This window comes from Neolamprologus multifasciatus, chromosome 18 (assembly GCF_963576455.1).
Source record: "Neolamprologus multifasciatus chromosome 18, fNeoMul1.2, whole genome shotgun sequence".
Taxonomy (NCBI): domain Eukaryota; kingdom Metazoa; phylum Chordata; class Actinopteri; order Cichliformes; family Cichlidae; genus Neolamprologus; species Neolamprologus multifasciatus.
The window spans coordinates 13,101,147-13,128,686 of NC_140456.1; the positions used below are offsets into that span (position 1 = coordinate 13,101,147).

A 27,540-nucleotide genomic window follows, 5' to 3' on the forward strand; every position below is an offset into this window, starting at 1 on the left:
CACAATATATGAGGAAAAGTGAAAATCTAACCTTTTCTTCCTACGTTATGAGAAAATAAAGCAAATAAACCAGAGGGTAGCTCATGAATGGGAAGTGGGACATGGATTTATCCAACCACTTACTATACTTTCTAATCTCATCAGGACATCTCACTCTTACGAGCTGCACACTCCACATGGGATTAGGCTCAGGATATAAAATTCACACTGCTGCAATTCTCTTCTATTTCATTTGCAATCCTGCACATCCCTGCATTGCATAAAAATCCAGCAGACAAATTACTGGTAAGCTTTCTCTCACTTGTGCTTGTGGGAAAGCGACGGCGACCATCACCTCTTGACCCCGCAGCTTCGGCTTTCCTTTCGCCATTTCAGGCATGTTGTTGTGCACATGAGACACTCTGAGTTTACCTTTCATTACACGCTGTGGCAGATACCTCCTGTTTTTCCCATAAGTGGTCACTTTCCCACTGAATCAATGCCTACATCAACAGGAGATGGTGTTGGTGGTCATTCCTACGGCCTGCAGTGATTTACAGATAAATGCCAACCAGAGGGTATTTCAGAGTAAACCCAGCGTATGGGACATGAGACATGGGACAAACAGAAATCCTGTAGGAGCAGCTCTGATTATTCCAGTAAGGTTTATTTTAGCTAGACAAACAACAGGATATGATTATCTTGCAACAAACAAGCTTTGATGGAGGATGTAAACAGGTAGTGAATTGGCGGTGACGATTAAGATGGCATTGTGGGTTTTTAAAAAAAAAAAAAAAGTTTTCAGGAAGAACAGTCTCGGATATTTTCAGCCCGTGAGAGCTGAGTTGTGAAGACGGTGTGAAATATGTAATCCTGGTGTTTTTGCGAGTGTGAGAACATCGCAGGATCAAAGGGAGAATCAAGTTCTGTTTTCAAACAATGGCTGGATTGCAAACAGATTTTCCTTCCTCACTGTTTCTCCCTCGGTTTCCTAAATAACAGAGAATCTTAGTCTATTTCGAGAAGTGCCAGACAGTTACCAGCAGGAAGAAAATTAAAGAAGGTTTTTTGTGATTGGCTCTTTCCTTAACAGCATGTGATCCTGGATTAAACTGGAGGGAAGGAAACAACTAAATTAATTAATGCACAAATCCTCCAAATTAGTTTTTCTCCCGTGTATAGATTATGTGAACGTGGAAATCTCGACTTTTTATCTGAAAATATTTTAATTGAGGAGCCACTGTGTGCCCGTCAATTCATTTTAAACGTAACACACTGTGATTACATGACAGGTACTTTCAGCTGCTTCCTTATTTCCCAGTGACCTGCCACAGACGATAGATCTTCATGATTAGGCGCAAATTTATTTATTTATTTTTAATGCCGGATGCTCTTCCTCACGCAACCCTCCCATTTATCTGGGTTTGAGCCCGACTGGTGTTGTGTGTCCTTCCGGGCTCAAACTGGGGATCTGTGATTACATACAAAGTCCAACATCCCAAATCACAGGCTCAGCTGTGAAAATGCACCCACCTTAAGATGTTGGAATGCTTATTATCATTTTAAAAGGTTCTGCAGCTCATTCTGAATACGCCCATGTCAGCTGATCTTTTTGTAAACGGTGGTTTACAGTTTGAATTAATAACTATAGCAGTAAAATTGCGCAAAACAAGTTAAACAAGTTAAACTTCATGACGGGAAAAGGAAGTCCAGATATCCTCTTTTTAACAGAGGATTGAAGTTGGTGGAAAATGCACAATTTGAGTTCACTTCAATGTTTTAAATAACCTGATAAAAACAGTGATTAAAAAACAATAAACAAAAATTCTAAATGATGCATTTGATAAAGTTCATGGGCATTGCCTTGTTTTATGATAATCACATTACTACTCTTTTATCTACCTGATAATTCGCCTCACGTTTGACTGACTTCTTTGGGTTTTTACTGGCAGCAGTGTTTACAACTTTAGTAAATATCCATCTCATTTCACCACTAACCCATAATCACATCAGTGTCATTTTAAAGGAACACTTTGTCTGCTAATACACAACAATATTGCTTGTTCGGTTCATAAATTTACAAAGAATGTGGGTCTGTACACACAGCGTGCACCTAATATAGTCAAATCAGGAGATTTCAGAACTTTATGTTTCACTGTATGTGATCAGTAACCTCGTGAATTGAATAATGTTTACTTCCGGAGGTTATCTGGCCTTTTTTGGAGCTCTCTGTTCCTTATTTGGGTGTTTCCTGTGTGACGTCTGTTAAGGAAAACAAATGCTCTTTGGTTTATTGTCTTTCTTTTTTTTATGTGTGTGTAATAAACCCATAAAATGTGGATTCCTTCAAGTCAGAATACATATATATGAATATATATATAAATAAATAATATGTATAAATATAGTTAACTAGTAAATATTGCTTATTTAAATATTTTTAATTGTGAGATGCACATAAAAGTGCAAAGTGATTATGCTTACTGGCAAAACTGTTGTTTTTCCTTTAATTAATTTTCACAAGGCTCTAATAATAATAATAATAATAATAATAATTTCTTTTTAGAATTACAAACTACCCTGTCTACTCAAATAAAATTAAATTAAACCTGAAAAGAAAAATGTATTATTAAATTAAATATATAAATATGTATTATTACTGTTATTATTATTAGTAATAGTATTAGTATTAGGAGTTAGTAATAGTGATATTTAAGGAATAACTCTAAATGGTAAAATGGTAAAGTAATTTATTTAGGCAGCAACTTGAATGATTATTTTTTTAGCTAATCATTAATATTTAGGTCTTTAAATTTCATAAAGTGTAAATGATTATTGTTTTCAAATTCACAACAACCACAAACATGCAAAAAACAATAATTTAAAAAAAGATTAATTGGGAGTTTTTGATGAATTTTATATCGATCATTTGACCGATTATTTCGTCTGTAGTCGTACATTTAAAGTTCTAAGTACGTTTCAAATCGAGTGACGCGGCAGTAAATCTAAAGCAGTCTTCGATGTAAACTTCTCCTTGTTGCAAATTAATCGCAGGAGTAACTGTGTTACTTTCTAACGCGTTACCGGCTCACAGTAGGATCAGTTTGTTGTGTAATCCAATAAGCTCCAGTCCGTATTTCCCCTCAAGCCCATCTGGCTCACTGGCAGGGTTTGTTTACTGGCGGAGGGGCTGGGAAGAAGGGGATCCTACAGGACCAGGGAGACTCTACAACCTACCTCTGTGTGTGGAAGAAGAAGAAAAGGAAAAAACAACTATAAACTCCGATAAACCTAGTTTCCTCTCGTTTAGATACACACTTTTGACCGTAGCGGGCCGCCGTGCAGTGCACGGAGCACAAGTTGGAGCGTGTATGTGAATTTCTTTTCTTTTTTTAAATTCCCAAACAAAAACAAAAAAGGAGAGTGGTGCTTCTGCTTCTGAGCTGCGACGAAGTCTGCGCTGTCAGCCTTTCGGAGAGCGGAGTGTTGCTGAAATATCTGCACGGACTGTGGAGGAAGTTTTCCAGCCAAGCCGACAAAATTCACAACACAAACATGAAAACTGGGCTGTTTTTTGCTCGCTGTGGGACTTGATGGGATTTTTCTTCTTTTTTTCTGTCTCTCTATCTCGCTCCCTCTTTTTTTCACGCTAACGTTACGCCACGCATGCCACAACCATCGAGTCAGCAGCAAACGACTCCTTTAAAAAAAAAAAAAATCCCTCTTAATCACACTAAAGCTCGCTTTTATTAAGATTTTCGTGCATGCATCATTTCTATTTTTTGAGGATGAAATGCATTGCAGCCGAGTGGCCACGCGTCGCATTTGGTGAAGTTAAAATTAACTGAGTGGGCTGCTGAAAAGCGGCGCAAACTTCGCTTGTGGCCTGAGCTGGAGTGGAGCAGGAGCCAGGCTAGCTAGCTCAACTGTAGCACCAGCGCTAACCAGCTTCTTCTCGGCTAGCGAGTCCGTTTTTGCACTTTTTTTTTCACCGACACTGACACACAGCTGGGCCAGAATAACAACCAAAAAGCACTTAAAGCCATAAAAGAGCACCCACGCCCTGTGTTGGCGTTTGTTGATGGTGGCGCCCCCCACCCCACAGTGAGGTGGCTAACTTTAGCAGCAGCAGTACTGCTAGCTTGTGTTTGACTGAACACGTTGGAGTCGTTCCTCCGCCCATCTTCCGGGATGTCTTTTATTTATTTTTGTTTACCTGTTGGCCCACGCCGCAAAACAAAACCAGTTTCCTGAAGGTACTTCTCTCTCTCTCAAGTCCGAGCTGTCCTGCTCGTCGGGAGGTTTTTCTTTTTATATTTTTCTGATTTTCGACCGGGAGTAAGCGCTGCATGGTGTCAGATATGTGGCTCCGGACTTTGCGTTTGGGGTTTGTTTTGACCGCAGTCTGCTTTATGATGAGCTGTCACCAAGCGAGTGCAGAGAGTAAGTAACACCAATTTTCACATTTCCTGTTAAGCTCTTTTTAAAAACTGTGTGAAACTTAGAGTAAGTAGCTGTTTGTGCTGTGCAGATGCCAGTTTTCTACCCTGAGAGAAAGCAGAAGTTTTTTGCGAAAAAAGAGCGGAAAACGCACAGATTGAAATTACGCTTGATTAAAAAATTAAAAAATGACAGCCAAGTGTTGCGAAAATGCCCCTCAGTTGCAGTGATTGGGTTAACGAAAGCAATCAAACAAATCTTTACACATATTTTAATAGTGCCAAGATAATGGTTGATCGATTTCATAAGTGACTTATCAGGTTTTCTTTATCTACAGATATTTACACCCACGTAGTAGCTGCTGTAGTTATTATATGAACATCCAAAAAAACAGTAAATCACTATTATTATTATTACGGTTTTACTCTTAAATGAAGCAAACATCCCGCTGATTAGTCGGATACCCTGCTGCAATATTGCCATACTGTTTTTTTTCTCTTGTTTTGTTAGTGATGGTGAGTTGATAAAAAGCACGCAGGCTGCAGCAGCAGTGCTGTAGACAGCCCCTGCATTGAAGGGACAAAGGTTAGCAGTTATCGGCTGTGTGAGTCTGCACTAACTGTAAACAAATTAAGTAAGTAGTCTGAGAATTTAGTAGAATTAATTGGTTGTTATTGTAGATGCTTAAGCTTGGCTTGTTGCTCTGCTCTGTGCAGGAATGTGACAATAAGCCCTCTTTAAAGCCCCTCACAATCCCTTCTACACCCTGGTGATAAGAATGAATGAACGGCATTTGCAGTGACTCTGCAAACTGACAGTTTTCCACTGTGGGAATCTTTATTATAAGGGAAATATTACTAAGAAAAGGTGTGGGACATTTTTAAAGATGTCTGCACAGCAGATCAGTGATATGGCAGAGATCAGTCATTGCCCCATATACCAGGAAGTTCAGTTTTTATCAGAGCAGATGATTCATTCCAGGTTATCTTTGATTTATAGGTCAGAAGAAAAATTTTAAAACCTTTTTTTAAATCTGCAAATAACTCTTGGGTTGTTTCCTTATTTTCCAGCCAGAATAACTTGTTGAAATAATGCTTGTCACAGCCTTTGGTGGAAGAATATTGGCTCGTGTTTGGTGCATCTGTCAATACTTTCTGAGTTTTATGAAATTAGTGAGTGAAATTACTCCCGAAATTACTGTGAAATTACTCCCAAAGTGTGGATTTTTAAAATGACTTTAATATTAAAATCAGACTTTAAATGTGGTGTAAATGCCTTTTTTATATGATCTTCAAAAGTCCGATGTAAACTGGTAAACTAACTATTTTTCCTCAAGTTGTTTGTTTACAAAAATGTTTGCCTGTAGGTTCATTTGATGGTCAATTTTGTGCGCGGTTGCAAAGTAAAAACGATTTTGTACTCATCGCTTTTAATCCTGTTTAATTACTGTAATATCTAAGAGAAAATGCTCTGCTTTTTGGTACAGTTCTGTGACACAAGCACACAAACACATTTTCAGATGAACAGATAAACAGAAGCCCCTCCCGTGTATGTACATTATGAGATTTGTACAGTGTGTGCACAGCCCCAGGTAGCTTTGACACTCATACTGCTTCACTGTATGGCATTGGTTTGACGTAAGAGGCAATCAGATAAAAAGAAAAAGCGCAGTCTCTTGCCTTTCATCAGATTTAAATGAGGAGCGTTTGGAGCGATGCCATCAAGTCAGGCTGAGCGAGAATTTTAAGATATAAATCTGAAGCAAGTTGTGTAATTGCCGTGCAGCCCCCCTCTCGCTCCTCTCAGACTTAAGGGTGAACCACAGACGGGAAGAGTGGAACCTGGGCCCCACACTGCTCGATTTCATAAGCTGCACTGACCAGTGTTGAAGTCAGAAAATCTTTTGAGCTACTTGTTTTTCGCTGCCCAGCTCAGCTTGATGGAAAAATTCACTTAATAATGGAAACTTCATATTCACCGTGAATTGATTTCATTTACTAAACATCAATTGAAAATGTTGAAGCCGTCACCATTTTTGGTAAATATTGTGTATTTTATGCTTTTAGCTGGACCCTGTAAAAAGTACCACAGATCGATTAGAAAGATTTTGTTTTTGGTTTTTTTTTACATTCACACTTCGAACATTTGGCGACCGCAGAACTGATGTGATAAACATCAGCTTAAGTCATTTATAAGTGTCATCTTTTTTACTGATGTGACAGTGCAAGTCACCAAGAAGAGTAATTGCCAGTACATACATCCAAGAAACTGGAAATATGACTTGAAGTGCCAGAAGTTTACGATTCCGAAAGCAAATAATGTAGAAAAAACCCCACAAATTCAAACAAAATAAGCCTGCAGGTAGAAATTTATGCAAAATTGTTTGTTAACATAGTTTACTTCACTGAATAATTTTTTCTCCAAATGAGGGCAACAGAAACAGGTGCTTAGTTTGGGGTTGTGAGGGATTAGAGATGTTCCTGCTGACTAACTTAACATTTGTTTTAACGTCAGGGGGAAAAACAGACTAGTTAATTCTAATTTAAAAAAGCAACCGACTTTCAGAACCTCTAATATGTGTAATCTTGCTCTGTTGTTAAATTCTGTTAGTACTTCCCCAAATTATGTACTGTCACCTTTAAAATATACTGTGTGTGCTGTCACATGACTGTTCTGTGACTCCCCCGTCTGTGACATGAAAACATCATGGAGGAAATGTCAAACACTGAGCCAACTGCGCAGTTTGTACCAAATAAAAATGGGGTTTTTTTGCTGTTATTTGGACGCTACTTTGGTTTTAGTAAAGACGACATCAATCAAAGCAAAGGGAACAAAAAAGAGTGCGAAAAAATAAGGCCTTACATCAGTCTGTTCCAGCTCTTGGAGTACAAATAAATCACTATATAAATATTCAAGGTCTTATCAGAGCAAACTAATAGATGGGGTTAAATTTAAAAATATATTATTAAATATAAAATATATAAAAGCATGAGCTGCTTCTATCTTATTTCCCCTTACGTCGCGCTTCAAGGGCTCAGGTGGTCGAGTCGTGTTATTGTTGTGCCATGATAACATATCACCTTAAGAGCGTTAAACAGCCGGGGCTCGCCATGAAGCCACCAGCACCCTGTTGTCAAGCATCACTTTGGTCAAAAAATCAGGCAGCGATCCAGCAACCTGGCGCCCTTGATTTACGCCACCCGACAAGAAGAGCAATTGTAGGGCGATGAAACTGTCCCTTCCCCCCGCCACCTCTTCAAAAACACTACACACAAGCTGCCACTGTGCCCTCAAGTACCAAAGTCACAAGTGCAGTTGACATGTATACAATAGTGTGATTTTTGCATTTGTCACCCGAAACAATGGCTCTCTAATCCTTGTTGGCACGTTCAGGTTTGAAATTTATGCACTGCTTGAAAACGGTGATCTGACACACCTGCACTCATTCGTTTTATCCACTCATGCTGACGGTGAAACCTTGTAGTTTCTGATCTTTACCCTTGACACTGTGGCCTTGTTTAAAGAAAATATGCTTGTTAGCGTGCTGTCACACTTCAGAGGTAATAATTACCTTGGTGCTCGTGCTGTTTGTATGAACTCTGTGTGTTTTTTGTTTTTTTTAAAGGCTCTTATGAATCCCGGTGGTTAAAGCCAGTAGTGACATTAGCTGTTTTGGCTGCTACTGCACTGTGTCAGCAGTTTTGCAAAGTAACAGGCGCCCCAAATTTAAAATGAAGGACAAATAATAGGGTTGTGATTTATATTTTTACATAAAAAGGGGGTTGTATTGCTAACCAGCAGAGAGAATAATGTTTGAGTGCAGCTGAGTGGGTACTAAATGATCTTTGGTCCACAGCCACAGTATACAAATCACACAATCCCAAGGGGGAACTTTGTGGTGTGGTCGGGCTCTCTGTTTTACTCAGTTTCACTCTATTTAAAGACTGAGGCCTGATTTCTTTGGTTTTTAACGTTTTCCTTGTTTTTGGCACTGTATTGTTAATGTGCTGTGGTTCCCAGTTGCTGACATATTTGATGATTAAACTCTCAACCCACGCCTGCTTTCTGGACTCTTGTAAGAGATTCTACACTGCGAAGGATGATTTTGACTCTTGACCAATTTCTGAAGAAAGTTGCATCTCTTCAGAGTCGTAGTAATGTCACTTTCTGGCTGTTGTAATATCTGACCTTGCACAATAGAAAAATGATAAACTTCTTAGCTGTAATTGGTGCTCAGGAGCTCTCCATAGCAGATAGTTGGATTTTTTTTTAATAAATACAACATTTAGTTGAAATAATTCTTAGAATAGTTTGAGCACGATGTTAGATAAATGAAACCTTATTTTTACAATTAATTTACAATTTTTTTATTTTCACTTTGAGGTTTTAACACCCATCTTAAAGAGGATCACATCACGTGCCAGTTTGTGAATCTTCAGTTAGTTGTAGCCCTGTTTGAGAAAACAACACAACAGTGAAACTTAGAAAAGGGAAGTGTTGCAATCACTGAGTGCTTGCGCTCCTGCATGCTTATTGAGGCTCAGTGATAATATACACCATCAGCCTAACAGCCCGAACCCCCCCATCCACTTCCTTCTCTACATCAGAAGCCGTCTGTGCCTGTTGATGCTTGCAGCTGTAGTGAAAGGATTGCGGTTTTGTACGTAGTGCCACTGAGCACAAAGTGGACAGATTGTGGCGCTCAGACTGTGCAGCATTGACTCCTTTTGGTTCACATATGCACACAATTTGTGTTCTGCATTAAAGCTTCAGTGAGCTATAGATTAGTGCATGTTGATTCAAATTAAAGTGCAACTTGTGACCTAGGCGGGATTTACACGAGGCATTCACAATCTGCTAACTGTGTGGATTAATTATGAGGACGGTAACATCATAACTGTGTCTGCACTTACTCATGAAATTAATTGTGTGGTCTTGTTTGCTTTATGGCTTCATTATTATATAGAATTGGGTCACACTGTTGGAGCTTGTGGGTAGATTTTGTTTTTCTCTCAAATGTGATCAACCTCTATGGATTTCCTTTTTGCCTGATTGACTTTTATTACAGACTGATTACATCGTGAAGCAGACCACCTTCAAACATCACCCAATGAATCTGAGTGCAATAATGTGCCGTAGAGCTTTTAGAGCGATTAGTCGATGAGCTGGTTAAAGGAGAATTAATCTGCTTGTGTTCTGATGTGAGATTTCTTTCACATTGTCCAACCCTTAAGTTGGATTGCGCACTTTGAAAGTCAGAAAAGCCCCACCAACCCTGACTTCTTAAACACAAGTAAAACTGTAAAACTTGTCATTTGTATTGCCGCTGCTGTGTATTTGCAACTCACTAGCAGGCAGCGATCCAGCACTCCCTATATAAGCTATACACACGCACGCGGATGTGCTGCAGCGATGTTTTTAAGCGCAATAAAACCAGGCATTGTGCTGTATTGCTAATGATGGATGAATGGCTTTACCTTGCTAGGGAGCACAACAAAGGCTGCTTTTCCATCTGCTACTACTGGAATGCAGTCAACTTGGGAATGACGTCACTCCCAGCTCCAATATCCAGATTCTGAGGTAAAAGGGGTAAAAGGAACGCTGCATGAATCCATGTCTGGAAAACTGGGTTATATTGATATAAGGTAGAGTTCCAGACCAGTTGGCTTTAAAAAAAAAAGTTTTTTTGTATAAAATTATTAAACAATGACAAATAATAATCTGCTTAATTATCAGCTTTGAAAATAATTGTTGGGCTGCAACTTATCATATGGTCTATAGCCCCCCTTCACACATGCACTGCAGCCATTTTCTACCTGGTGGTGCACAAGTTGTGTTGGACATTAGTACAAAGTCTGTGACGTCGGATTGCACTGGTTTGTGCGAGAGTAGTGGAGTCCAGTTAATTCACAGCTAGTCACTGGAGTTGTGAGTTATATGTGCTGCCTCCTAAATATAGGGATGTCACCAAAACCAAAATATATTTAAGTTGAGTTAATTTCAAAAACATCCAAAGTATCACGTTTCTTTTGTTATTCTGAAATGGACGTATTGAATTGGGTATCGAGAATTGCTTAATTCTGCCGGTATCGTTATAGACATTCCTACCTACGTGTTCATCCTAGGCAGCACGCTCACTTAGGGCCATGTATATATATGGTTGCAGACACAGACAGGAAGCTGGAGATGTGTAATTTGTGCATTGTTATGTAAGTTTTCTGTACGCTAGTCCACATGGTCACAAATAACATGCAAGCACATGGACATCGGCACGGATCCTTGTGCTCACCATGATAAAATTGACCTCATGCGGACCCGAGCAGACGTCCGGATGTAAGCGTGTTTGTATTTCATTCTTAATAAAGGGGCCAGGCACCCAGCAAGCATCTCACTTTCATCTTCTTTCCAAACTTCAGCTGGGCACCACGTCCATTTGTCAGGTTGCTTGCGTCGCCAAGGTCACAAGTGTGACTTTATTGGTATTGTGTCTCGACCTCTGCGCATGCAACGTAAAGGACACACGGCTATTTTACACCATCTCTTGTGGTCATCTGAAATTCACAGACATCATTTCATGTCTGCACTGTTTAGTCATTTAAACCGAACTCTGGGTTGTTTTCCTGCTTGGTGAAAACAAGCAGGAAAACAATTGCAAATGCAATTGCAAATGCAAATGCAATTACATCTTCATTTCTGAAGATGTAATTGCATTTGGGTGCAGCCCAAAACAACTGCACCAGGACCCTTTAGAGGAGCTGGTCTCGTTTTTTTCCAGATGAACTCAAGAGTCGTTCATGTATCACGAGAAGGTGTTCAGACCTCGAACCAACCTAACTGTTAAGTGTACACTGTAAGTTAAGTCCCTTCCAGGCGCCAGCTTTTCTTTGCATTTTGGGATTGGAGAGAGTACCGTTGACCAGCGGGCCACGGACAACGTACCGGTCCGTGAGTCGTTTGGTACCAGGCCACAAGAGTTAAGGGTCGGGTGTGAAATGTATGGTTTTTAGAGTTTCTTTTTTTAATCGTTTTCATCGTTAACTCAGTTTCCCTGGGTCTTTTCCCATGTGTTATGAATAAATCGTATTTTTTTGGTACCAGTACTGGTTTTATTTTGTTGTATTTATCCACGACACCTTAAAGGCCGGCCCGTGAAAATATTGTCGGACATAAACTGGTCCGTGGCGCAAAAAAAAAGGAAACATAGCCGCAATCTCCAATCGTTCTTTATATTTCTTCATCGTTTGATGTACCAAATGTTCAGAACTCAGACATATTCACCTTACAGTGAATAATTTACATTGAAAGCAGCAAATCTCCTCCAGCTCTGAGAAGCTGATTATTTAACTAACTGCTTATCAGAATGTTGTTTCAGTGCTAATGATCTGCATTTTCCCCTCATCCAGATAAGATAATCCAGACACGGTATTATATTGTGGACGTGTAAATGGAGGCTGGGTTATTTGAGCGATAATTAATAAAATGCCCAAAGAGGCCAAAACCAACTATTTATCCTGCTGATAAATGGTGTTAAAAGACCCAGTTTTTCATAATAAAAGAATATGTTGCTCAAAAGAATTCTATTTCGTCTTTTCGTGCGATTTGTTGCTCATTATAAATTTCATTTAGGGAAAACATTTACACTGTGATTATTATAGTTATTATTAATACATTTATGCCTGTTTTTTTTTGTCTATCATAGTGCTCCTATTCGATTAATTATAAAGTTCATCTCTCTCAAAGGTGTAGGCAGCAAGAGACATGATGGCTGTGGTGAATAGAAATGTGCCCCTCTAACGGCTCTAATTGATGACTCAAAGCAGTCTTTTCAGTCTCTGGTTCAGAGTAAGGGATGTATGGAGAGTGGGAGCTGGCCTATTGACAATAGAAACCTTTGTGAAATCTCCCAGTTTCTCTGTTTCTCCACAATACGGGGAGCATGTAAATTCATCAGCGGTCCCAGTTTGTCTTGTTTCAGTCATGACATGTTGTCATGAGCTAAATTTAAGCCGCCTTAGTTTTTGTCTGCCAAAGTTTTGTTTTTGAACTTGCTGTTCGCAGGTAGAGAAGAGTGCTCGGACAGTTTCTTTCTCTGCCGCTGCTCCAAAATTCCTCACTTACACACCAGGGCTGCTATGTTCCACTTTCCAATGTGAGCCACTATCAGTAGGACTGGAGTGTATTAGATTCTCTATTGGGAATGTGGTGCTAAAAATACTGGCCTGGCTGAAAGTGTACACTGATAGGAACTTGCACTCGCCGCCCTGTGATTATTCCCCTTCTCATTTTAGTCCTCTGCTTTCTGCCTTAGCTGTGACTACACAGCCACTGACCCTTCGTATTGTAAACTTCGGCTGTTGTTTGTTCTTTTTAATGGCGTTGCTCGACTGTGTGTGGGGCCTTGTATGATACAGAGAGAAGCTTGTAGTTGTAAATGTGTTTCCTAATGGATCTACAGTAGGCTGCTGGCAGTTTGTCAGTCAGTTTGATGAGAAAAGTTTAAATTTGAAGTAGATGTGCTGAAAGTAAAAGGATTGTGGCCCGTCATATGTGCTTACAACTTAGCAGTGCCTCCAAGGAGAGCTGCTGATCTTTGTGTAGTTTAAAAAGAGAAATGTGCCTTTTAACAAACTGAGCTGCTTTTAATGGGCAGCGGCTGAAACCCACATTTGAACATTTTACGCTCCGTTTTAAACACGCCTCCGAGTTGTAAGCTCAACTCCAGATAAGTGCTGGAGAATTAGCTTCCTGGTTAAGGTTACAAAGTGAAACGCTTGTTGTTCAGTCTCCCGGTGATTGGACTCTGTGTTTGTGCTCTGCTTGTCTTGTACTGTTATGCAACAGAAGGTGTAAAATGAGCTGCGGCCATAAAGACAAGTACACCTAGTGGTTACATTCGTCTCCACACGGCTGACCGGTTGACTGGTTGATGTCCCCGGCTCAGCGGTTGGCCCTTTGGTAAACAAATGCAGTCCACTCTCAGCAGGCCGCACACCTCCAGCATGACTAAGGCTGGGGTGACCCATATAGCACTTCCATGAGGTTAAGAGTTTGGCTGATTTGAAAAAAGGCATTTTAGGAAATTTCCTTTAGTTTTCTTTATACTCAACTCCCTGTGTGTATTTTTCTTTGTAGCTCTTACAACACATTGGACATTCATCTAAAGCTGTAGAAATCAATTTATTTATTAATATTTATTAATTTCTGCTGCAATTAATAAAAGTAATTTTATGTCTGCATGACTCTTACATCTGGCAGAGTCATCAAAAGTCCAAAAATGTTTAATTCGTGCCTTATTTTTGAATTCTTTCTATTTCGAGCTGGGCATGTTCTGTTTACATAAATATGCAGGTCAGGAAAATTAGTTCAGGGTGAGTAAAAATGTGACAGGATTTCAAAAAAAAATACCCAGAAACTGCTGTGGTTCTTAGGGTTAGCTGTAATATTGTTGAGTTTTGGACTAAACATAAGCAGTGGTGTCAAAATAACACTTGACAGACGAATGATAGTTTCTGGCTAACATTAATCTCACGTGTTGCGTCACAGCAATACAGTAGACAGAAAAACATGTAACCCGTCTGCGGGGTGGCATAGTTGAGGAATTTCTCATCGAACAGGATCATGTGTCTGGGTGAGCACTGACAAAGCCACAAATCTGCTACTGGTGCAATACATGGCCATTACCAAGGACAAATATTTTTAATGCATTAGCTAATGTTTTTTATGGTCTTGAGTTGCAGAAGCAACTCCACAAATCAACTCGGCATAACCAAGGATGAGCATAGCCTCACGTTGATGACAGCGCTCCATATTTGACAGAGGCTCACAGACAGATATGTGGTTGCTAAACAAAATGTCAAGGAAGATGGTCTGGTCTTTATCAAAGTTAGGGACATAGCCACATATTTTCTTCAGGAAAGAAATATCTCCTAATTATCAAGAGATCTATTTTTCCCCCTATCTGTCACGTCTTACTTCTTCGACCTTGTTTTTCCTGTGCACAGAGCAGACATCTTGTGTAATGCACGTTCGGCACTGAGAAGAGCAGACAACACATAAGATTAATTGTCCTTAGAAATTTTTTTGTCTTCACACCCAAGAGCCAAAACATTTTTCTGAAATGCATCACAGTTTCGTCACTCTTAATGGCGTACTGTACATTTGAACCTCTCCACCAATTTACCGTTTATTATTCTGTATGTGACACTAGAACTAGTTTCTAAAGAATATGTTTCTGTCTTTCTGATTCTCTTTTCAGTTTGTCCAAGCAAGGACATCCGCAACAATGTGACCAACCTGCGGACGCTCGAGAATTGTACTGTGATTGAAGGCCACCTGAAGATCCTACTCATGTTCAGGACCAGGCCTGAGGATTTCAGAGGCATAAGTTTCCCCAAGCTGACAGTCATCACCGACTATCTGTTGCTCTTCAGAGTTTACGGGCTAGAGAGCCTTAGCGAACTCTTCCCCAACCTGACGGTCATCAGAGGCAACAACCTCTTCTTCAACTATGCCCTGGTTGTGTTTGAGATGCTCCAGTTGCGCGAGATCGGCCTTCATAGTTTGATGAACATCACCAGAGGAGCTGTGAGAATTGAGAAGAACCCTGATCTCTGCTATCTCTCCACCCTGGACTGGTCCAAGATCCTGGACTCGGTGGAGGACAACTACATCGTGGCCAACAAGAATGACAGAGAGTGTGGCGATGTGTGTCCAGGGGCGGCAGTCGGAAAGACCACCTGCCAGACGACCACCCTCAATGGGCACTTCAGTGAACGATGCTGGACCCACAACCACTGTCAGAGAAGTAAGCAGCTTTTTATTAAGATTATCTACTAAAACTAAAACGTGTGCTTTCTGTGATGCAATCACCTATTAACATATCCATTCATCCATGTCAAGTCAAGTTTGTTTATATACCACATTTAAAAATCAGCACCTGTTGACTAAAGTGCTGTATTAAAAACAAAAAATAAATAAAATCAAATAACATAAAACAAAGGACAAAATGATAACCTTTAAGAAAGGAAACAACACAAATAAAAGGAACTCTGAACTCAAACATTTAGAAGCCAAACATTAAAAATGGTTTTCAGGTGTCTAATTTCAGAGAAGTACCAATGTTGGCCAGTTTGATTCACAGTTTTGGTGAAGCAACTGCAAAGGTTTGTCAAAACTTGGATTGTTGTTACACACTTCTAGATTCCTTGCAAAGGATTTTTTTAAAAACATTTTTAAAGGGCTGAGGTCAAAGTCAGGAGCACCGAACACATTGACCTCTGCTCTCTGTTCATTTAAGTTAAGAACATTTAAAGCCATCCATGTCCAAATATCTCCCGAAACAGTGCAGCAGGACCTTCAGAAGAATTGATGTTTGAGTGGCACGTAAATCTTCAAATCATCTGCATATAAGTGAAACGCAAAAATAAATAATAAGTAATAAATAATAATAAATAAAAGTTTTTTAAATGAGCAAGGCGGAGCATATGAAATAGAAAAAAGGGCTTTTGAGAAGATGTATCTCGGTATCAAATGCAGCGCTAGATATACAAAGATAAAACTTAAAAGGTCTCAAAAAAACAGTCCTGCAATAAATCTGGCCTTCACGAGGAGGATAATGTCCAGTTTTCACTAACAATGTTTGAGGTTGTGTGTATTCGGCTGTGTGATCATTTCTGAATGATGCAGTTTGACATTGACCCGTTTCGATTCTTTGCTTATACCCTTATTGATATTAATATGAACAAAAGAACATGGCTACCTGTATGGATAGCATGGCCGTGTGGATACCATGAAAGGGCATGGAGGGCACCACAGGAGCTCCTCGTGACATAGCAGGCATTAATGACAGCAGACTGATTGTAAAATGGCTTAAAGCAGTTAAAGTAGGTTTTTGTATGCAGGCTAAAGCATCTTAACTGGCATTGCATATGATCTTTGCCAATAGGATGTGCAGAAGGAACTCAGCTGAAGCATCGGCTGATGTGTTGTGGCACTGATTGCTGGTCGAGCTTGACTTGTGGGCTGCCAGAGCCCAAGCTGTGCTCATTTTGTTGAAAGATATTTGTTATTTCCACACAGGTGAATCGCTTTTGCTTCTGTTGTTGACCAAAGGCTCTCTTTTTGGCTCGAGCTGAGCCTAATGGGGAGTGACAGCTGAAAGGTCAGCGATGTAAAGGAAAATTGTGCCCTGGATTACACATAGCACAACACAAAACAAGGGCTTCAGTACAAAATGTAATGCAGCAAAATCTCCCTCATAGCTTGATTTTTCAGTGTAATTGAGGATTTAAAGTCATAATAAAATGAAATTCCATCGAAACATAAAACCAAGTGAGGGCTATTTGGTTTCAATGCATTTGTTTCCTTCAACAATTTTAATCAAGGGAGTTATTGAAATGTTCAGATCTTTTTATAATGATTATTGTTAAATAATGTCCAGATTTCTCTATCTCAAGTTGAGATCTATTTACGAGCCACCATTTTTATCTGGAGATAAACTCGGCTTAGTTTTTCTCCCCTTTATGTCACCATTTAGTGTTTGCAGCAGTCAAAAAAATCATGTTTTTTGTTTTTTTTTCTCCATGATTATATAAGAAACTGTGTCTAACATTAAAAATTAGATTTGCCTTTTAGTTTGTTATGATTTCTGCCAGCGATTAGTGGCAGCTTTGCAGAGCCCTTCTCAGCTTCTTTCATTGGTACATCATTATTTCCATTGGCTTTTGCCACACGTCTAACCCGTCTAGCTTTTACAGAGTTCAGTTCAACTTAAATAAGAGCTGATGAGGGTATTTGTTAGAAACAAAACATGTCTTTGTGTCAGAGTAAATCTCATAAATATAAAATACAGAAACATAACAAAACAAAAATGGGCATGTCGCTCCTTCTTGATGTTGAAATGTCAGCCCTCTGTCATGTGCTAGGGTAAGTTAAGTAGGCCAAGCTCTGTGTCAATGTTGCCTGAACTGTACTCTAATGTGATGCAACACCTTTCCAGTTAGTCTGTGAATGTTTACTCTCAATAAACTGTAGTGTCGTCATTTCTTATGTTGTGGGGACGTTGTATAGAAGACGTTAGACATCATTGTTCATTACCCTCGTAAGTGCACTTATCGTTCCTTTTACTGTACAACAACAAGCCCACCAATTTACACATAAAGAGTTCAAGTGCTGAGAAAAGTTTTACACATGGGTGTCGCCTGAACACCTCAGCCCATATCATTACACAACACTGCCTACATTATGTCCTGATGCATGCTCAATAATCCAGGTAAGGAAATCCCAGAAAGTTGATTCTGTTCATCTGCATGCGGCGCTTTCAGTGGGAGAAACGTTTCATCACTCATCTGAGTGTCTTCTTCAGTCTCAGGTTTATGAACCGTAAAGTTTCAGTTGAAGCCACTGGAGATCCCATATGTGTCAAGATTATCGGAACAGCTCCAAACACAGCATCTCTGTGCCTTTCAACCCCCAAATAACACACTACACCAAAAACTGAACTCAAGGGGCTTCATATTGTAAGTAAAGAACCTACGATATTAAAAAGAAACCCCCCCAAATCACTTGATCTCCATAAGCAAGCACTTGGCGACACTGGGAAGGAAAAATTCCCACTTAACAGGAAGAAACCTGGGCTCGGGGAGGGGCAGCCATCTGTTGTGACTGGTTGGGAAAGAGGGGAAAGAGAAGAGACCACAAAATACAGTAGTAGTGTATAAACAACCAGAGAGGATGAAGAGTATCAGGAAAACCAAACAACCTCTAGCTAAGTTGATGGCACAACACAGAAGAGCTACCTCGTTACTATACTGTCTGTTTACACCTACATGCCAGTGGTCCCTCCTTCGGTGATGAGGATGGATATCCTGGACAGGGAGTAGTGACGCTGAACTGAGGAGGTGCCTTAAGAGTGGATCCTCCACCAGTGAATAATACTCATGGCCACTGATCAATGGCAGTGACAGTTTGAATATTAACAGTCATGAAACTAAGGTTGTGGCTGATTGTTTGGCACTGGTGTGAGTTTCGGCTCCCACTGAAAAACTGGGACTGCCTAGATTAGTGTAACAAGTCCACTGAACCAGTGTTTGTTTGCAGCAGCGGTAGTTTCTGTTGCGCTGAGCGGGACCCCATTATTACGCTCTGCAGCGCCTTTGCCACTGAGAAGTGTGTTTATAGTTTTTCCACTAATGACTTTTTTGCTTGTGGCCACTCGGTTCACAGTCATCTGAAGTCCGTCTGAAGTATCTGCAGAATCGGCTCAGAAGACCTGTTGTCAGTTTGCGGTGGCGGTGAAGTAAATCTAATCCGGAAGTGTTTAAATAAAAAGTCTCACCGATGATTTCCTAATCGAGACAATGAATCAAGGCCAGATGTTGGCTGGCAAGCACTGATCTCCAGTCATGGGCCTGCGGTATTGTGGTCTGTGACTTGCGGGTTTTTTTTGCCTACTTTCACTAAAGCATGAAAAGACCCGTTAAGCTCCAGCTAGAACCACAGGGCACAGTGTTGCATTCGGTGTCCTCTTCTGATGTAACCTGTCACTGCTTTTATAGACCTACAGGAGCGCTTCAAGTTAGAGGCTTTCCAAAAACTTGCTGCATTTATTTCCATGATGATTTACACAAAGGAACATGCATGCATGTTAAATATAAACACAGGAATACACCTGATAATAAAAGAAAAATGTAATGTAACCTCTTTCTAATGCATAATAATTAATCACTTTTACTGCTTTTTGCTTTTTTATTTTGTTGTAAAAGAAGAACTAAAATTTATCATACTGTGATACTGTTATTTTTAAAGGAAGCTTTGGATAGACAGTGGTTAAGTGCCAGGGGTGACTGTGGGTCTCTTAAACACACACACACACACACACATTCTTTCTGCAGTCTGTACAACAGCACGAAACAAAGCTGCGCAACCACGAGGCTTGGCTTGGCTCCCATGTTTGGAGTAACAACCCATTTCTCTTCCTGCTTCTATATCAGGGGTAATTTGAGCCTCTCGGCGAGCAGCCACTGCAGATTCCCCCTCCTTTTTACCCCAAATTGGAAGCTTCCGTTCAGCATAGTGGCAAAGCACAGTTACCGGAGATGCTCATTACCAAATTTGAATTAGATTTAGCTACAGACGCGCAAAAAACACCATGTAAACAGCCGTAATAGTGGCAAAAATGAGACACCGCCCTGCTCCCTTCTTATATTTACAATTTGCTCTTTGAAATGTCCAATTTCAGCTTCAATTCTGTTTGTTATGAAGTTTCATTAAAACTAAATAACCAGACAGAAAATCCACGTACAGTCCACTGGTGTTTCTGTAGTTTAGTCATTCCAAGATACAAAGATTGTTTTTGTTTATTTTTTCATTTTTACAGAAAATGACACACTCACCCCCCAATTAGACAGCTAAGTTGTGGATTAATTAGTAACTGTATTTACTTAGGCCCAAAACAGACTATGCTTTGAAGTTATTATATCAAATAACCTGAATAATAACACATAAACATAAAAGGTAAATAATGTTAAAGAAAAGTCAATTATATGTATTTTATTTTAGCTCTTTTTAACTAAGTCATTTACTAAAATCCCACTCTCTTGTAGCCTGGATGTTGTTTGGAGGTTTAAGGCCGAACTCCATCGGTGCTCCACTTCTGTACAGGTTAAGACATGCCACGTCACTATTCAACACCAGTAACCAAATATTCACCTAAAATTAGCCCGGGGAAATGTGCCAGGACACTGGAGCTGTATCGTCACCGCTAGACACTCGTTAGACACTTGTTAGACTTGCTTACAGCATCATTCATGACACGGTACAACAGAACTGTACTGTCAAATGAAGTGCTTGTTTGTATTTTCCCCATTTTTCTGTAAAGTAGGTTAGTATAAAAGAATAAAGGGAGTTGCAGTGTAACCGAGGGTAACCACAGGTTTATCAGCGAAGAGTGATTTATTTATTCATATAAGAGAAAACATGACATTAAACCGAAAGCAGCGCACTCCGTGGTGCATTAAAGCCAAAGTGAACAAACAGAACAGAGATGTTGTTGCAGAAAGGAATGCTGCCTAACCCTAAGTGAACAAACAAGACACAAGACATGTACTGGCCATAACTCTCTAGAATACACACAGAACAGGAGGAGTAAAAGAAACGTACTCGACAAATATAGAAGGAATAGAAAGAGTCTGGAGACCAGTGACAGGACCGAGATGATGATGATGATGCTGTCAGTTTCTATCAGCACCAGAGTTACAAGGTTTTAAACAGTAAGCTGTTACAAAACAACCAATCAGGAGCAGACGCTTCAACAGGCAAGCCAACCAGTCTGGTCATTCAGAAACAAACTTGCAGGCCTTTTTTAAAAAGGCATGTTTTGGCTACGGGACAGGCTTAATTCACTATTATAGACAAATATTAAGCTTATAGAATGTATTTTTAAAAATGTGATCATTGTTAATTGATCAAAGCAGCCGGTTATAATCCACAGACGCACATATTTTTCTTTTTGTGACCAGGAAAGTAATTTACAGAACAGTTTCCTTCAAATCTGCAACAAGTGACCCTGAAATAAATGAAGCCAGTTGAATAATGGTGCAATAAGTGTACTGTCCTCTCACCTCATCGTTTGGTGTCATTGGTAGATTATGTGAATGGCACTACGTATAGTTCGTGTGTAGGCTGTAATTTAGCTGTAAAATTTCTTATTAAATGCAACTGCTTTGTCCTGTAATTAAACCATCCATGCACACTGAGATCAGCTGAACCTCACAAGGGTCTGTGTGAACGTGCTTCTATGGCCACATGGTCTCCACAAGCTGAATACGTGCACGTCTTTTTAAAGAGACATCTAATGTGGCGCAAACCAAATCAGCGCCTTTATGCCAAAGAAAATATCGACACCTACTTTGAAAGACATGGTCGCCACTAACAGTCGATGGTTACAATACTCCTTCTTCTGTGCATATTTTTGTTAATATCTGAAGTCTTCTGGCTTTTTGTCTGAGAGGCGAAAACAAACCAGGCCTTTATTTTCCTTTTAAAAACTGAACTTGTGAGCTGGGACGAGGGGGAATGTTGTACTTGAGTCTGTTTTCTTTTTAATGAAGTGCTGTCTCTTGCCAACGCTCAACTGAAGATAATGGGCATTTGATTATGGTTTGGTAATGGCTGTTATGTGGTACGGCTCGTTTGGCTGTTAAGAAGTCAGCTAAGCCTGAGTCCTTAAAGGGGCTGGCAGCTGAAAATATTGGATGTGCTTCAATCAGAAATCCAGGGCTTCCACTGATGATCCTAATATTTTCCACTGTTTAACTCTGCTGACGGACATTTCTCCAATGTGTCTGTCAGATTTGTCCTTTTATACGTGAGAGAGAGGGATGAGGAATTAAATGCAGCGTTGCTTCTTCACTGTCCCCTAGTCTTTCTTATCTAGTAGTCTTTTAATTTGTAAGGCGAATGTGCCAGAAGAAATAACAAACAAATTGGATTAGTGCGCAGTGTTTCACTTAACAACTAACAGTTTAGCTCTGATTTGAGGAACATATGAAGAATCACATTTACTGAAATGAAGGTGTATTGAGGCATTATCTGTCATTGAGAGGCTAAAAAGTCATAAAAAGTAGACCTATAATGCTCATTTAGCATTTTTTTTCATAGTTCAAAATAATCCTTATTTCTCTTACACTGGACTCGGCGCCTTTTGTCTGAAACAAGCTGTTTTAGTGCCTCAGTCTTTTCCTTCTGATTGGCTGGCTCTTACAAACAAAATGCTGAGCTCATCATACAGAGCCGAGAGTAGAAAAAAAGCTGTCTCAACTCTTGCTCACGTGCAGACTTCAGTATGAGCATCCACTGTTTTATCAGTGATATAAAAGAGAAGCAGAGCTGGGCGGGCTTTAAGTGTGTCTTTCGCCGCACTGGCTACAAAAATGTGTGAATATACTTGCGCAGGCTGCTTGGCGCAAACAGAAAGTGTGATTGCCAGTCAGTTGACGGTTTCAGAGCTTTGAGATTTGAAACTAACGCTGTCACCACTGCTCCCTGCAGAGGCTCATAAAGGGCAAACATTAAATTGTCATTGGATATTCCAGCCATCTGTGTTCTACAGGGTATCTGGGTCCAACCGTTCCTGTTTAATTAATTGATTACATAAAAAGTTGTCAGACTTATTGCAAAGTCTCAACAGAAATGTGATATAGCTTTCCATCATACACTACTTAGGCGAGCATTAAATTGCTGTGTTTGGTATCAAAGATCTTTATATTAGACTGCTAAATACTGCTTGAAGGACGCTGGAGAAACAATGTTTTAGGAGTTCATGGGTGGAACTGATCGATATATTTATGACTGTGTCAGCTGAAGTAAAGTGGGGGTTTTTAAGCATCACTCCTCAATCATTCGAGCAGATTTTTCTGTGGCTTTGTTGTTGCTGTAATCAAATCTGCTCCGAAAAGCTCTCTGTTGCAAGCCCTTCACCAGTTCACTTTAATTGCACTTTAAATGTGCTTTGAGACCCCAGGTGGCTTGTTTTTTACACACATGTTGAATTCTAGTCTCTGCCAGAGATGAGACACTCAGCGGGTACCATCCTCCCCTGCCACCACAGCAACTTTCACCTGTGTCTGCTACATATTTAATAAGCATCCATGAGGTGGAGTACGGCTCTCTGCAGAGACACAGCCTGCCTCAAACTAAGCGCGTGTGCAGGCTGATTCATCTGACAATCGGGGAATTGTTGCGAAACAGCCCGAGCGGGTCAGGTGACGATCGTGTGCCGGACCTCGCTTGAAATGGAGCACCCAAAATAACCCTGGGCTCATGCCGTGTATATCTGCGCTCCAATCATGAGATGAACTGGGAGATTTGTCAGGGTCAGTGTGTCTGTGTAACAGACGGACTATAAATCACACGGGGACATAACCTCTGCCAGTGTGTATGTGCAGACAGAGCGGGCGGCCATTGTTTAGTCTTGCTGCTAGGAAACACGGGAGTAACATTGTGGTGTAATCGTGGATATGAACGCATCAGTTATTCATGCAGGCCGTATCGGAAGGAAAAGCAAAGCCACCATGGGGGTAAGGGAATGGGCCCCACCTCGCCGTTGACCTCAAGCCAGTCCTCTGTGTCGACCTTGTCGCAGGTCCATCACGCAGCAGTCAGCGCTGGCGCCATAATCCCTTTCCATTCTAAACAATGGTGGTTGTAGAAGTTCACGGAGTGTCTTCCCAATTGTTCCTGTCTTTGTTGGTCCGCTTCCTCTCCGAGGTTATGAATGGACGTTGAGGCCTAGAGTGTCGCCTCGGTAGCGGCAGACACTTTTATGAGACCAAAATACTGAAGGCTGACCTGTGGAGAGTTTAGCTCGGAGAAAAAAAAGACAAACTTCGCTGCTCGTAAGCTGTTTGTAGGGAAATGAAGGATTTTCTGACCAAGTTTATTATTGGGAAAATTGAGTCACCTCTGAGAAAATCTTTTAAAAAAAGCTTCATCAAAGTGTCTTAAATGACTCATCGCTAATATTTTTATTTTAAACTATGACTCCGCAGGTGTTGCCATCTTTGTCATGAAACTTGAGAGCTAAACTGGTATTTTTCCTCCACTCATCCCATGAATCATTTTTTCTCACACACAGCACTCGTTCACGCTGATTTCCTGTGATTTATATAATATTAATCCTGAAAGCTTAAATCTGTAGCTTTCTGCACACCCCAGCTGCAAGACATAAATTAAATGGTATTCAAACTAAAACAAAGGTAGAAAATCCAGATCCATGTGTGTGAAAGACGGCGTGTCCTTGATGAGCCTAAACAGCTTTTCTACCTTTAAACACAAGCTACCACAAGCTGACTCACTTACACTGTGCACAATGTATCACACCTCCTTAATACAGGCTGCTGTGGCTTTATTAAAGGATTGAAACTGCTGTTTAGTGACGTCACAAATTTGGACCAGAAGCTGTTTTTTTTTCCATCCAAAAGAAGCAGCACAACCCCAATTTTATGTCTGAATTCCCTTTCTTTTATTTATGTTTCCGCTGTGCTTCTTTGCCAGTGTGCATCTCATCTGTGAGCTATTTGGTTTTCTTTCTTTCTTTCTTTTTTATCGTACCACAGATGGAGTTGTCTTTTTACTTAGAAATAACCAAAACTACATTTAAGAAGCGCCTTCCAGAACCAGTGCAACAAAGCGGTGCATTTTGGAAAAGTTATGCAAGAATGAGAGCACATCTATCCGAGGAAGGATCGATAAAATGCTCAAAGTTGCTTTGAAGTAAAATAAGTGAGCAAAGCTGCTGAGCTGAGGTTGCTGTTTATTTAAGTTGGCCATGGCAAACACCAGCTCGGTTCACAATACAGTAGTTGAGCTGTGCAGTGATGTATGAGGACCTTAAACCCCAGTTAGCTGATAAATTGTGTATAAATTCTGACTCCTTTGACCTTATTGGTATCACAGAAGTTCAATTTGTAATCGGGCAGGAAGTGGGGAGGGAGGGCAGAAAAGATGGGACAAATGCGCCAGTCATTAAAACTTGTTCCTCTTTTTTTCTTCCCCCCTTAGCTACAACTATGCTCTTCATGGTCGCAGAGTACTATTTCACCAGCATAAAGCTAGCCTCAGAACCCCCAATACACGCACCACAAGTCTATTTCTTTGAGCTGACTTAAGTGCTCTGGCACTCAGTGTTGTGGAGCTGCACCCTGCAAACCCTCTCCGTTCAGCTACTGGAGCCTTTCCCATGGAATCCCAGACATCTCAGGCATCTGTTAAAGCAGGGCCGACAGGCGTTTCTTCAGCGGTGTGCACGCTCACCATCGCCATAGTGGATTTGAAACAACTCGCCACAGTTTTACAGCTTATTGAATAATATGTTTCTTTTTATCTCCTAGTTACATGCAGCTTCGATCCAGATGTTTTAGCAGTTCCTTGTCGTTCAAGCGCCGCGTGATCAGGGTGGATAACATTTGCGTTGCCGTGGTGATATTTTGTTCCTGTGCCAGATTGTTTTTGTTCTTGAGCCGAGTGTGAGGTATGTGTGTGATCTTCAATGAGCGGTGGAGCAAAAAGTATCACTGTTGTATAAATCCATAACACCTCACTCCATAAAATGGCACTGATGCGTCAGAGCCGAGCCCTGTTATGTTTTGTTTTGTACCCGGGGCTACAAATAAATCACAAAATAACAAAATGCCACGTAAAGAGTGCTCTTGAAAACGGTCTTCGGTGAAAGGAAGCCGATTTAGAGGCTCGGTTATAATTAATTTTGGAATCCTGGTGCCTTAAAGGTGGTGAATAAGTAAAGCTTCTCATTTGCTTGAATAATGGCTGCTCCTTGCGAAATAATAAGAACTCCTTAAAGTGGGTGTTTTGTTTTATCTTCCTTTGTGATATCGGGTGTTTTTCCAAGCAGATGTTCATTATTTGCGTGCTCAGAAAATCCCTAACTCTCTTTATGGTTTTCAGAGATTTTCTTCTCGTTCCACAAAGTCTGTTCTTGGTTCTGCTGGAAACCTAAAACATATGCACTTTCAAAGATTTAGGAATCATAAGTAAAAAAGAATTTTATATAACAGCAACAGTAACCTTGGTTTCCTTTCTAAACAAGTCAAATAAGATGTTATCTGCTTAACAAAAAAAGGAAAAAACTGATGGTGATCGGTTTGGATGCCCTTTGACAGCGTTAATCACCAGTAAGAAGATTATTAAAGATGTTGTGACGTTGCATTAATAACATACATGCTTTTGATGTCATAACAGGTAGTCGTTATTTGACCCTGGCATTGAACCCTGGCGGGAAATTAAGATTCAAGGCTGTGGCGTGCGTCATTTGCCTGTCCAGCAGGAAGCGCAATTACCCATCAATGAGCGCGCTGTGTTTATCATTTCTATTCCAGTCACGGACAGAGTGGATATCCTGCCTTCAGATGACAGAGATGGCGGAGCAACATTAAAAACAAAAAGTGCTTTTCCATGTTGTTTATGTGTTTTTGTTCTATTAACTGAGGCCGGAGGCAGTTAATGAAATTGTTTACGGTTCCTGTTGCTCTCAGAGTCGTCTTAACCGAGCCCTGCTGCTGCTGCTGCTGAGTCAGATCAGCTGACAAGTTTTTAAATGAGACAAATAAACCTGGCTCGTTAACCGTTGCTCTTTGAAAAGTCCCAATGACACAACAGCTCTTTTTTTTTTGTCTCCTGTAGCATAAGTGGCTTTAGTTTGAATAAGATTGGATGCAGGTAGTTTTAATAAATTCAAGACACATTATTGACTACTTTGAGTTCTTTCTGTTCGGCAAAATCATTGAAATAAATTCAAGCTCAGAAGAAGACTCAAGTTCAGAATAGCTGACACTCAGATTCTGCTGTGTTTTTGTTTTAGGATTTTTTAATTATTAATAGTGTTTTTTTGTTTGGGGTTTTTTTTTTCGTTTACATTTTTTGGCGGGGCAAAACAACAACACCCGTCGGTAATGTTGGAGTGTAAAATATCCAGATCCTAACTTAAATGACATCCTCAAATTAAAGCTGGAGATCATGACATTTGTAGGAGGAACATGAATACGAAAATGGAAAAAGTTGGAATTTGTAATAAATGTTTAAAAAAAATTAAAAAAATCGCCGTATGCTTGACGATGTTTGTGTAAGGTTTTGATGAGATTGGCCCAGATACGATACATGCATACATATGCTTTGATCGTTATAGCAACACATTATGTCAAACCCATCAGAGTTTTGGTTTGGTCTAATGTATAGCTTTCACAATATCAGACTCTTTCTAGATGATTACAGTGGCCACAGTAATTTGAAATAAGTTTATTAGAACAATGTTTATTGATCAGAGCTACCACTCATCTAATTAGTTTACTATGTTTTGTCTTTTATTTGGAAATTGAAAAAGTGAATTAAACTCTGTGTTTGAAGGTGGTGAGAGAGTTTGGAACCATATGTGCACAAAAGCATAAAATAAAAATGAATACAAATGATAAATAACATATCAGCATTCTTAATGATCGTGGTTATTCTTAATACAGTACCATTAATTTCACAGTACCATTACTCTGTCTGACGGTTATAGAAAAGCAGCAAATATGGCCACCTAACAATAAAATGAATGTTGACAAAAAAAAC

The 27,540-nt window shown here is 40.1% G+C and overlaps 1 protein-coding gene across 1 annotated transcript in view; it reads left to right on the top strand.

Annotated features, from left to right (window-relative positions):
* The first annotated feature begins 3,113 nt into the window (after window positions 1-3,113).
* insra (insulin receptor a) overlaps window positions 3,114-27,540 on the top strand; it is a 54,787-nt gene continuing 30,360 nt past the window's right edge. The window contains exons 1-2 of the mRNA XM_085139514.1: window positions 3,114-4,419; window positions 14,672-15,220. Coding sequence (XP_084995640.1) covers window positions 4,326-4,419; window positions 14,672-15,220 — 643 coding nt within the window. The 5' untranslated portion in view covers window positions 3,114-4,325. The remainder of the gene's footprint in view (window positions 4,420-14,671; window positions 15,221-27,540) is intronic.